The following is a 13,633-nucleotide window of genomic DNA, read 5'->3' on the forward strand; positions in this document are numbered from 1 at the left end:
ATCTTCACCTCAAACATGGTTTGCATTTTGGGCTGGCTACTGATTTGGCTTTTCTTCTGCCCCCCCATCAGTAGCTCAGTGCATTTGAATGGATCACACTAGCTGACATTCACACTACATGAAGCACTTGCAGAAATCCTGCATATATTGCCTATATTTATGTCATAAAATCATGGTGCGGTATTAGATACCAAGATAAGAATGAGTTACAGAAACCTGAGAAGAACTATTCAGACAGGAATGTCTCTAGATTTTGTAGATGAAAAGGAGCTGTCTGATCTACGAAATGTAGCTAGTAATAAACCCACGCTCAGCGTATCTCCAGTTGATTAGCTACATGTACGCAACAGGGGCAATGACATTTTATGAAGGCACTGTATTTTTTTTTTTTCTGCTATTTAAAAAAAAAAAACATCCTTCTCAGCAGTTAATGGAAGCCTGCCCATTTGCAAGAAAAATTCCTGTCAGATACTGTTTCTCAGACACAACCCGATACAGACATATAGTGGGGGAGCAGGGTGTTGTTGCTGATAGAAAGGAATACAGGCAAAGGTCATATGCAGATTTATGAAAAATAAATTTATTACATAACACCTTGTTTTAACAATGTTTGATTTTTTTTTTATTCAGAATACTTGTGTCATTCATGTAAAATAGTTTGATACAGTACATTGTATGTAAGTTTTTCCTCATAAAGTCTAAGGCTCTCCTAACACCTTGATCCTCTGCTGTAGGAATGGCACCCCTAAACAACGTGCGAACATTTAAAAAAAAAATAATTAACTGAACAGAATTTAAAATCCACTACACCAAGCTGGTTCTCAAAAATCATGACGAAATATCTGAATGGATGCCGCACCTTTTTAGGAAATATCATTCATGCTTTTTTAATCCCAAAGCATGCTCACAAATCATTAACACCAACAGGAAAAAAAATAAAACACTGTCTATGACAATCATTTTGTTTGCTGAACCAAACATGTTTATATCAATGACAACATACTTATTTTACTATCAAATAGCAGCTTTAATACCAGTCAAGTCATAGATTTAAAAACAAAAACAAAAACTTATGTTGGAAATTAATCTTTGGGACATTTGTAATTGCTGGAAAAAATGCAAACGTTTTCATGTTCTTAAAAAAATCTCATCATAGCAATCGTGTCGTTCATAAAACATTGATCTAGGTGGAAAATGAACCAACCCACAAAAGTCACTAAAAATAAACGTCTATCAAAATCGTCTCAGAGTCACGGTTAGTTTGCTTTTTTGCCATGGTAACATATACTGTATGCTTCAAGTACCAGTTCAAAGATGTTGTGTACTATTGGTCAGATAAAGTTGTTACATCAAGAGAATTCACCACATACGACAACAAAAATGCTTGCCCCTAGCACATTTCACAGCTTCAACTGCTACAGACTGTCACTGAAAAAAAATGCATCGGTCAGTCTGAACCATGTCAAGTAAACTATGGAAGTAGCATATCCACAACACAAACTGTGCTAGCACTTTCTTTTCAAGTCTAACCCCAAAAACAGGTACAATTTGGGAGCCACTACTCCGCTCTGTGGAAGGGGGTGGATCGTGGCGATCAGATGGGTTGGAGGTGTGGTTGTACAGTACATTCTCGTGGCCCAAGCCGGGTTCCAGGCAGGCAGCTGTGCGGCCGGTCCTGCAGCATTAGCAACAGTGCATTGACGTTATTGGGATGCAGCTCAGTACCGATGTGTCTGATGCGAGTACTGTGGCGGCTGCTGGGAGGTAGTTGAATATCCCATGCTGCTCTGTGGCTGTGATGTGCTTGGTCCGGGGTTGGGGTAGGCAGCATGGGGGTTGGAACGCTGCAGAGGGGTAAAAGCAGAGCAAGCGCAATCCTTCATAACAGGCACATTGCAAGACAGTTTCTCCTAACCATTTATTTCTTCCAGAGGTACTGAACAAACACAGTCTCAAAGCAGCTGCACTGCCAGGCTTCTTTTCACTTACTCTGATTACAGCAGGTGTAGGTATGAACATCAGGAATACCAGATTAGAAAGTGACAGTTACCACCCTTCCGTTATCCATCCTAATTACCTCCTGTGAATCTACACCCATCATCATCAAACCTCCAGCCAACCCTCCAGATGGCTATGGGACACCTGCACATTACACAAGGCTACCACTGCTCACAGCAGCTGTCTTCTCCACTTGCTCCCTTCCCCTACCAAGAAGGTTTGTTGGGGCGAAGGTCCAAATGGTGCGCCTCACTGCTGCTGAGCCACTCTGCATTATTCTGCAGATTTTCCTATACAAAGGATATGCTTGCCACCCTTTTGTGCGACCTAGGAGTAAAGGCTGAGAGCACCGTGATTATTTAGGCTATGGTGTCATCTAGCAGCAGCCTTACAAACACTTGAAGGAGAGTTAAAGACAACAGCCACACGCTTCTCAGTGGAAGCGGCTATTTCAGGGGGAAACGGCCATAGATTGTGGCTTGGGAGGTTCAGGCTGGACATTGGTGGGGCGGGGAGGAAATCACTAAGAGACCAGTATAGCACTAGAAGAACTTGCCCAGAGAGGCTGTGAAGTCTCCATCTATGGAGTTTTTTTAAGACTCAGCTAAACAAAGCCATGGCTGACCTGATTCAGCATTACCAACAGTCCTGCTTCAAGTGGGAGATTGGGCTAGATGGTCTCCAGAGGCCCCTTTCAACCAGCATTTCTACAATTACTTATTGAGTGGAGCATTCATCATTGCAAGAAGCTCTAAGCAAATCAGCAACTGCCTACTTCGATTTTAACCTAAAAGTTAGTGATTTCCACGTCACGCATTATAAAGGAAAAAAGGACTGCATGTGAGATTTGCAATCTAAGCACATGACCACTTAGTAGCATTTAATATTTCATTAAATTAACACAATTTCATTACATTACTGTGCTGTTTTACATTTATATTAAGGTTGACACACGCACACAAATTTTGCAGCATTTAGAAACTGCTGTGTAACTTCTGAACTCTTGATAGCGCAAGAGTTTTTAGAAAAAGCGGCTTCTAGTAAAGGTCTGGAAACTTCTCTAAGGTGAATATTCCAAGACTAGGGTATTGCTACTGAGACCTGAATATGCAAAGCTATGGTGAACCAACATCCTGAAAAAGTAAAATACATAAAATCTGTAAAGCTGTTTTAAAGTTGCTTAAAGTCGCAATATAAAATAATAAATAACAACTCCAATTTTTCCTGCCATTCAGCATTTAGAACAGAAGCTATAACGAGGATGCTGAGATGACGGCAGAAATGAAAAGGCAAACTCTACTTGTTAGCATATGCTCACAGGACCAAGCTAATTCTCTAGGGGCGTACCGTGTAAAGGGGAAGAAATGGCTGGGCCAGCACTTAATGCCAGGGGGAACAAACCAGCACTGCTGAACTGCACTCTTAACACAGCGACTGAACTTTTGTGACATTTGCCTTCACTCTCGAGAGATGGACTAAGTCATTCGCCAACAGAAGTGTCACAGCTCTGGGTCCCCCTTCTCCATGTAACAAATATAGGATGTACTTCAGAGGGCAAAAATGCCTGAATATTCTGTTTGCCCAAGCACGGCTCCTGTATGTAGGAAACTATCACAAGTTTAACCATTTAAAAACTGACCATTCATGTCAGTTGTAAACACTTTTTGCATCCTTACTTCTAAAACAGATCTTATTTTAAGATGGATGCAATTAAAAATCATCAGATTCTTTCAGGACACCCAGTGCAACAAATGGCTTTTGTTTAAGAACAAATGTAAATATCCAATCCTTTCTAAATACCATTAGGCACCCAGGGGGTTATCACAAGCAAAAGCTCAGAGTAGTGGAATTGCTCCAGCCTGTTTAGTCACATTGCCTTTGGAAGTGTCACATTGCAGATTTAAACGAGAAGGCAAGGAAGTCTGTGCACCATGTGTCTACTATTTTTACGCATGGCAGAAAAGGATACAAGGTCAACTTGCTCTGCGGAGAGTAATTTGACTTCTGAGTGGATGGAGAAACTGTCTTAGTGTGCCTTGCCCAGGAGATGGCAATCCTTCTTCACAAGCTTTATATAGGGAATTTGAGCAAATTAAATGAAGAACAAAGGAACAGGTGTTTGATTAAAACAGAGGGCTGTATTGTAATATTTGTTTGCCGTCTCCTCAAATTGCAGGATCAGAAGCAAAAAATGTAAGTAATTTTTTTCAGGGAGACCTGAAACCACCAACAGGCAGCTTTTAACCCCTTTTGTTCTAGTGCCAGCAAGTTCAGGTCTCCTCCCTTGGATTACCATGTTTTCCCAATACCTTAATCAGAACAAATCTACCCACTGCCTTCTTGCAAGACTCGGGGGGAGATGTATTTTTTTCTAAAAAAATCAGGTGTTTGCCTCCTAGAGAGACAGCAAAAAGATTAGTCAGAAGCAGTCAAGTTACCAACAAGAGCTCCTGAGGCAGCAAAGTAGCAGTTATCACTATCTCACAGCAAAAGTATTCTGAGATTATGTTTGTTGACAAGGGCTGCCCCCAGCTATAATCCTGGGATGGATACCTGAGATTACAAAAGTTTTGATGAGCATGAGCTGAAAATAAACCAACATCAACTCCTGCCAAGGCAATTTGAGTCTTCTGACTTCTCAACTAGCAAACTTCAGCTCTTGGTCACAGAAGTGGAAGCTGAAGTTTGTTCAAAACGCCAAGCTGCAGCAGCAAAATGAGGTGAAGGGCATGTAAATAGGGCATGTAAATGGGGCTCCCTGGCACAGTACATGCAACCTCTGCATCGATGTCCTTAGATATGTCACTCAACATGAGGGGAAGATTAAGACAGTTACAGCTGCATTTGCCTCCTTCAAAACACACACACAGAAGCGGTAGAAAGAGCCAGCTAAAAGGCCAAAACAGCCATCGACTGCAGCTTTCCAAATTGAAAGGATGAATCTCCTGTAAGAGCTTCATCTGTGCATGCAGAGCATCTCTGTGACGCATGATCCAACTAAAAGAAAGACAATGTTTATACTTAGAGGCACCCCACACTGCAACACTAGTTAAGGCTGACCACTATTTCAAACAGCTCTAAAAATTTACATCATTCAAGCAGAATGACTTGAAAACTGATATGCTATTGATGTCCTGGGATAAGCTGAGCAAAGGCACTTGGGGATTATACGAAGGGTCTCACAGTAAAGCTCCTGAAAATGACGTTATTTTACAGTTTTTAGTACTTTCAAGTTTTGGCTAATGCTGGAAGTATAGAGATTTATATAAGGATGAGGGTAATGCCCCCAGGCAGCCTGTGAGGATATCTGGTACTCTGAGGAACAAACTCTGAAATGCAAGATTTCAAAGCCCATTGGTGTTTATGGAAAAACTGTATCAAACTGTGAAAGGCATGTTGACAGCAGCAGTTTTACTGAAACCATTCTTTATCTCTCCTTAAGTTTTGTTACAGAATATATGCACAGCTAAGTGGGTTTCCAATATTAGGGTCTCAGATTTAGATATTAATCTTTACATTAACTGAAAACACTGCCAGTAATTTCTGACTTCCCCATCTTTTGATTTAATCCAAGACTCTCTTCCAATTGGCTTTCTGCACTACGCATTCCATGTGAACCAGAGTTCCTGCAGGCTAACATTTCCACCAGCATGCCTCCTCTTGAAATCTTCTATTCCCTAGGCTTCCAAAATCTGCCACCTCTCTAACTACTCCTATGCATATCATTTGAAGTCTTCCTTGCTCTTCTTTTGTAATTTCCTATCTTGCATTAACTAAAGGTTCTGTCCTTAACTCTCTTCTCCCCAGTCTCCAGGAGTAACCTCATCCAAACCCACAAATTCAGGTGTCATTCCCTGGGATGACTCTCAGATATTCTTCTGTTCCAAACTCTTCTGATTTCCTATGATGACTGACCACAAGCTCAAATGCAGGAAGGCTAGAACACAGTTTTCAAGTTTTCCTCAAGCTTTTTTCCTCTTTTTTTGTCTTTCTCACTCATTGATTGCCACCACCTCACCTGTCTTCAGATCTGTAGTACTAGGCTTCCTCAACCTGGAATCTCCCTTGGTCTTCAAAACAGAGATTATGACAGCATCATGTTAAGTCTTTGTCATCCAAAATACTGCTTTCCCATCCATTTGCCCAACTAAAATTCTTGTTCAGATTCTTATTTCACAACTTGTTTACTGTAATATCCTTTGCCTCCCACCATTACAGGCTTGTTCAAATAAAGAATGGTGGGTTTAGGTGATACAGAGCACAGCACAACAGGCTCCTGGTCCACAATAAGCATTCCTTAATACGAAGGCAATAAATTAGTAACTGTAATAACCTCTGTCCCTAATCTCCTTACTGCTAACCTAAAGAGCATCAACGTATCAATTTACAGGCAAACCATCAACTAAATGCATCTGAAAAAACATCTGAAAGATGCCAAAAAATACCAGTTAATACAGTGACATTTACAAAATTACTTTTTTAGCTTAAAGAAACACTGCTGTAAACATGACAACCAAATACATAATATATGAATAAACCAAATACCTGATAGTCTGAGGTCATAATAAGTCCACCTGAGGTAGTGGTAGGAGGAACAACTCTCACTTTTTTCAGTGGGGGTCCCTGTGTGTGACTGTTGTCTTGGTTCCCTGGATGACCAGTTCCATTAGTATGGTTATTGCCCTGCTGCTGCTGCTGGTTCTTCTCAATTGTTTAAACACAAAGAAAAATTTCAACTCAAAAGCAGTACGTGAAATAACATGAAAACAGGAAATAGTGTGAAAGCCAGTGAAGCATGATGATACTGTTCTTCCAGTACTTACTTTGTCTCCTTTATCATCTGGTTCTTCTTCTGTTAAAAATTCTCGTTTTGGGTAAGGGATTTGACAACCTGCAAAAACACTGCCCCCCAAAAAAGTCTATTTATCACTGTATTAGAACAGAAGGGTTAGACCTGTAAGATTCATACTTCACCCATGCTAGTTTCAAGTTGCCTGAGCCACAGCCTAATACCTGTAACTAATGAAGAAGTTTCCCCTGTCTTACTTTCATCATATTCTAAACTTAGTAAACTTATTCACATTTATTTTTAATCCTCAGTTGCCTCTTACACACTCATTTAAACTCTTAATAGTTTTCACAGTTTCTGGTAACTGGTGACCAAACTGGTGGCTGGAAAGGCACACCACCTGTTAGATATCTGCAAGGGCACAAAGAGCTATCTTAATCCAGCTATTGTGCAATTCACAATCTCAGGACTAACTAAAAATACACCTGGAAACTCCACTGACTATTAACAAAACCATCTGGAACAAAGTTTAAAAATAACTAGAAATTTCATCTGTCATTTCACACCTCGTGATCCACATGAATTTGCTACTGCTAGCGCAAGCTAATATTTACCTGCCCTTAATCAGTAGAATGTATTTATAATAGAGTCTCTGTACACCTGTTAGTATTACTCATTGTATATTCACAATAAAATGCCAACCTAAAGTTGAGAAAAAAGCCAAACACTGTCCTAAAAGCAATTTCTGCAAAAGCAAATCATTCACATGGCAACATTAAATCACAGAGACAGGTCAGGAGCTGTTACAAATAATCAAGTAGGTTTTAGTGAAATAGTTTTAAATTAATTGCTTATAAATATACATACCATATTTTATAAATTCTTCCCTAGACAATGGTAGAGAATCATACACAGGATGTACTAATAGCTTTCCTAAAAAGGTGTATAATCGTGCTCTCTGGATAGTCTTTTGGGAAGGGGGGGCTTAATTTTTAATGAAATCATTAATTGTCCCTACATTTTCTTCCTTTTGTAAATCTCCCTGCGCAAACAGAAAAGAGGAGTGTCTACAGAAAATGGATTTAAGTTTTTAAGGATGACAGCACAGAGACACAGAGTTGACTTCCCCCACCCACCGAATTTACAACAAAGGCTAAGACAGAAAAATGTAAACTAATTAAGAGAGTGTCATCTGGCATTCTGGAGCAGAGAAGTGGACCTGCGGGCACTTAGCAGTTGTCTACAAAGATCTGCAGCATGCATAATCAACCTGTCAGTGAATAACAAGATTAGTGCTGTGACTAATAGGATCAAAGTTCCATAAAGCAAGAGATTAATAAGAATGCTACTTAATTTTAAAAACCACAAATGGCATTTTAGTGGTTATAGCTTTCTTTGGTTGTTAGACGGTAAGTATTTAGCTCAATATTCACAAACATTTACAGCAGAGAGAAAGCACACATTTCTAAATCATCTCTGGATGTACTGATAGGTTAATAAACTGACCACTTACTCGGACGTGGGAAGAGGATCTTCTAAGAAATAGGGATCCTGCATAGCCTGTTCTGAGGTAATTCTCTTTATTGGATCCATAGTGAGCAATTTCTGAAGCTTCAAAAATAAAAGATAAAAAGCTCTGCATTACCGAAACTGTTTACAGAAACTTCACTGTATTATTCCTGAAAGATGAGCTGATACAAATGCATCTGAAACTCAAAACCCTAACCATAAATGGCATAACCACATTCTTCTCTCTTGTTAAAATAGTAACTTCATTTCCCATTGAAGAACACCTATTTTTACTTGCAAAGCCCAGGACACTCAGCTAGTTCCAGTCATAAATGTTCTAACAAAAACATTCAAAGAGTTTCCGTGATGTACCAGCAGCTTGCATCATAGAATTGTTTGAGTTGGAAGGGACCTTTAAAGGTCATCTAGTCAAACACCCCTGCAATAAAGCAGGGACATCGTCAACTAGATCAGGTTGCTCAGAGCCCCCATCCAACCTGACCCTGAATGTTTCCAGGGATGGGGCATCTACCACCTCTCTGGGCAACCCATTCCAGTGTTTCACCACCCTCCTCGTAAAAAATTTCTTCCTTATATCTAGTCTAAATCTACCCTCTTTTAGTTTAAAACCATACCCCTTGTCCTGTCACCACAGACCTTGCTAAAAAGACTATCCCCATCTTCCCTATAAGCCCCCTTTAAGTACTGAAAGGCCTCAATAAGGTTACTCCGCAGCCTTCTCTTCTCCAGGCTGAACAACCCCAGCTCTTTCAGCCTTTCCTCATAGCAGAGGTGCTCCATCCCTCTGATCATTTTTGTGGCCCTCCTCTGGACCCACTCCAACGGGTCCATGTCCTTCCTGTGCTGGGGACCCCAGAGCTGGACGCAGTGCTCCAGGTGGGGTCTCACCAGAGCAGAGCAGAGGGGCAGAATCACCTCCCTCGACCTGCTGGCCACGCTTCTTTTGATGCGGTCCAGGATACGGTTGGCCTTCTGGGCTGCAAGCGCACACTGTCAGCTCATGTTCAGCTTTTCATCCATCAGTATCCCCAAGTCTTTCTCTCTTTAATGGTCTGTTCGCTTCCCACAAGAAGATGTAACATGCACATATTTAGCCTGGTTTCTTCAACTACGCGGCACTTAACAGGAAGCAACATCACATCCATCTAAATTCAAATAATTCCTAGCAACTAATAAACAAAAGTGATTCCATGTCCATTATTGCTCGTTATTTAGTATTGTCATAGTAGTACATCTCCATTGTCATGCATAGTATTTTAAAGATGTTATATGAAGTCACTCCTTGGAAAAATCTTTATACTGTAAAAGAAAGTAGTAATCACATGTTCAAAAACCCCACCTGGCCAGATATCTTTTTATCACCCACTCCAGTATGTGCTTGTTTATTCTGACAGATATGGACTCTCAGACACATCTGTGTGCTACATGCTGCTCAAAAGTGCAGTTGTGCAAAATCTTGAATTTTAGTTGACTTTTTGCATGACATGATCATAGAATCAGAGAATCATTAAGGTTGGAAAAGACCTTTAAGATGAAGTCCAACCGTTAACCTATCACTGCCAAGTCCACCACTAAACCATCTCCCTAAGCACCACATCCACACGTCTCTTAAATACCTCCAGGGATGGGGACTCAACCACTTCCCTGGGCAGCCTGGTCCAGTGCCTGACTACCCTTTCAGTGAAGAAGTTTTTCCTAATATCCAACCTAAACCTCCCCTGGCGCAGCTTGAGGCCATTTCCTCTTGTCCTATCACTTGTTACTTGGCAGAAGAGATCCAACCCCCACCTCGCTACAACCTCCTTTCAGGTAGCTGTAGAGAGCAATAAGGTCTCCCCTCAGCCTCCTCTTCTCCAGACTAAACAACCCCAGCTCCCTCAGCCGCTCCTCATAAGACTTGTGCTCCAGACCCTTCACCAGCTTCGTTGCCCTTCTCTGGACACGCTCCAGCACCTCCATGTCCTTCTTGTAGTGAGGGGCCCAAAACTGAACACAGTACTCGAGGTGCGGCCTCACCAGTGCCCAGTACAGGGGCACTATCACCTCCCTGCTCCTGCTGGCCACACTATTCCTGATACAAGCCAGGACGCCATTGGCCTTCTTGGCCACCTGAGCACACTGCTGGCTCATGTTCAGGTGGCTGTCAACCAACACCCCCAGGTCCTTTTCCACCAGGCAGCTCTCCAGCCACTCCTCCCCAAGCCTGTAGCGTTGCACGGGGTTGTTGTGACCCAAGTGCAGGACCTGGCACTTAGCCTTGTTGAACCTCATACAGTTGGCCCCAGCCCAACGATCCAGCCTGTCCAGGTCCCTCTGTAGGGCCTTCCTGCCCTCCAGCAGATCGACACTGCCACCCAACTTGGTGTCATCTGCAAACTTACTGAGGGTGCACTCAATCCCCTCATCCAGATCATCAATGAAGATATTGAACAGGACCGGCCCCAGTACTGAGCCCCTGGGGCACACCACTCACGACCGGCCACCAACTGGATTTGACTCCATTCACCACCACGCTCTGGGCTCGGCCGTCCCACCAGTTTGTAACCCAGCGCAGAGTGCACTTATCCAAGCCGTGCGCAGCCAGCTTCTCCAGGAGAATGCTGTGGGAGACAGTGTCAAAGGCCTTACTAAAGTCCAAGTAGACAACATCCACAGCCTTTCCCTCATCCACTACGTGGGTCAATGCAAAATACTCTAGAGAAGTCCAGTAAGCTGCCTCCTCCATGAGCACATCAAGTCTGAGCTCTGGTGCTGTTGCACTATCAGTGTAAGAACTCAGCCTTTATCTCTGTAACAACTGATGAACTGGGTATTAACTACATGAAAAAAATCTTTCCAAAATGCCTGTGTTGGTTACAGACAACGAAGATGACCACGAAGTATAAATATGCAGAAGACAAGGCAAAGTATAATGTTTCACAGAAGAGCTGAACTCAGTTCAACTAAAAATCCAGCAAAACCTTACCCTTTGAGAAAGCACCTCTTACTCTCATTGGGAAGTGTTAACAGAGGGCTAAGAAACACACTAGGTATTTGCTGCCTGATGCCCAGCTTTAAAAAAGTGGCATACAAGGTGTTTCAGTAACAGGTAGCAGAGCAAAAATCTTAAGGTAACACACAAATGAAAATTTAAGAAAATAAAACTGAACTAACCAAAGCAAAGTGAAAATTTTGTAAAAAGAGAGTTACAAACATTGCTACTTAGATGGACATGCTATGAGAAATGCTTAGGATACATAGCCAGGAACAACTCAAGTAACTTCAAATACCAATAACAGACATGAAGTCTAAATTCAGCGCAACATTAAAGACTGAAAGGTAATTCTAAAAACCGTTTTTACTGTTTGTACTGCTTTTACTCTTCCACTCTCATTTTGCATCTATGTAAACGTTTCAGAAGCTGGCTGGCCTTTATACATTTGTCACTGCAGCATCCCAACAGTGATTTTCAATAAAAAACACATTAGAAACATCATGCTGTCTCCACAGGTCTGAAGATTTTTCTCTGTTTTAGGAATAGCAGACCAGAGTAATTTTACCAAACTCCAGTACTGAATTGCAGTGATGCATTCTAAAAGTAAGTGTTTCTTATTCAAAAGGTCTGGTGTACATGCATATACTTCTCCCCATCCACCCAGCAGTTTTGTGGAATATGGCTGTGCTAGACAAGCAACATACATGGGCAGAATGAGATAACCATCAGATACTACACAGAATTGCCAGAGACAATGATCTTTAAGAGAAATGCTACACTTTCAACCTATAGCTTTTTTTTTTATCATGGATCTAACAAGATCTGCAGAAACTACATATGCAAATAATATTCATTTTACATTTGCTATTCATACTTTTCATGGGATTAAATTCACATTTTTATGAAGATCCAGTGTCATGATCTATGTCTGAACTGGTCATCTCCTTTCACTAGCTATTAAGTGAGAAAACAACCACAACGCAGACCTCCATGCTGCAGATAGCTAAAGTTAGGAAAGTACATTTTCTCTCCTCAGCCTTCAGTTTTAATGGCACGGTTAAGAACATAATAAATATGTATTACTACCATCAATCCAGTTTTGTTTTTCACATCATCAACAAGGACTGACAACAAGTTATTTCAGCTCTCTGAGTCTGCATGTAGTCTTTGTAGAATATCAGTTCGAACAGAACAATTCTTGTTCTCTCAAACAGCTCAAAAAGCAATCCCAGGAGACAGAAAAGGGGAAGGCAAAAAATGAGGAAGAATTGCCAACATGCTGAAAAACATCACAATCAGAGAACACTGCAAACTTCTGGCATCATTTCTGGCAATTAGGTTATAAAGCTGTCCATCACATGCTGGGAAGCTGTGAACAAACTTGGTCATAATCAGCAACAGAAAACAGAAACAACAAGAAAAGTTTAATGATTGCACAACCATTATCACACAAGGGATCAAAACTCCTATTTTGCCCCCTTGTTCAGGTGCCAGCACAGAAGCAAATCTTCCACTTATTATTACAAATATTTTCTATTTTTAAAAATATTCAATTAAAACATCACCTGGCTGAATGACATAATAAAAATGCAGTAAACTTTATATATCTGCAATGAATGGGACAATCACTACAGTTCATATGGACCAAAGTAACAAAATGGAAGGTGAAGCATCACTCAATTAACCAGGAGCAGCAGCTGCCTGCCCATTTTCTAGGGCATAAACAAATAAGTAGGGAGAAAAAAAAAAAATCAGGAAAGTGAAAGTGGAAAAAAAAAGTAAGCTGCAAAAGCAGGAAGGAGCCAAAGTTGTCTCATGTTAACAGACCAGTTCTGCCTGTGAAAAGGGACCATGTGCATCACTGTCAGTAAAAAGGGAAAAAATCTGGTTAATTCAAGCTGGGAAATGAAAACATTTCATTTTTGGCAATGACAACAATCTCTGGATTTACTATTCCTGGAATTATTAGTTCTGGCATATTTTACAATAGTAGATGTAAACAGTTTTTTTATCTGTTCTGATGCAGAGAGTAGAAGGGCTGTGAGACCGCTTGTGGAAGAGTCAACCTTGGAGTATCTCTGGAACAACTAGTACCAAGAGATTCGCTGAACTTGTTCAGGCACTGGTGGAGGGGCCTAAGGCATTCATCTGCAGTTCAGCCTAGCCTCAAACAACAAGAACAGAAACCTAAGGCACCTTCTGATTTTGACAGCACCTGAACAGCATTTTAAGATGTTAGTTTGGAAAGGCCAGGGTTTTTAAACGGGATCTGATTTTCAGTGAATTGTTCTGACAGACAGCAGTTAGCAGAAAACCGAGAAGATTCTATTAGAGCTAATTAA

At 41.1% G+C, this 13,633-nt stretch overlaps 1 protein-coding gene across 23 annotated transcripts in view; it reads right to left on the minus strand.

Annotated features, from left to right (window-relative positions):
* Nucleotides 1-558: 558 nt before the first annotated feature.
* Nucleotides 559-13,633, minus strand: part of CDK8 (cyclin dependent kinase 8) — an 88,144-nt gene continuing 75,069 nt past the window's right edge. For 17 of the 23 annotated variants that reach the window (XM_087757739.1, XM_087757740.1, XM_087757733.1 and 14 more), the window contains 4 exons: nucleotides 8,301-8,398; nucleotides 6,822-6,900; nucleotides 6,544-6,702; nucleotides 559-1,844 (listed from right to left, as the gene is read on the minus strand). In XM_087757739.1, the coding sequence (XP_087613865.1) occupies nucleotides 1,719-1,844; nucleotides 6,544-6,702; nucleotides 6,822-6,900; nucleotides 8,301-8,398 (462 nt within the window). In that variant the 3' untranslated portion in view covers nucleotides 559-1,718. The other 6 variants (XM_087757730.1, XM_087757732.1, XM_087757731.1 and 3 more) reach the window with 6 other exon arrangements.

The sequence above is a fragment of the Nipponia nippon genome, unplaced genomic scaffold (genome assembly GCF_047370975.1).
Source record: "Nipponia nippon isolate SJK-2023a ecotype South Korea unplaced genomic scaffold, ASM4737097v1 scaffold_2, whole genome shotgun sequence".
NCBI classification, from domain to species: Eukaryota; Metazoa; Chordata; class Aves; order Pelecaniformes; family Threskiornithidae; genus Nipponia; species Nipponia nippon.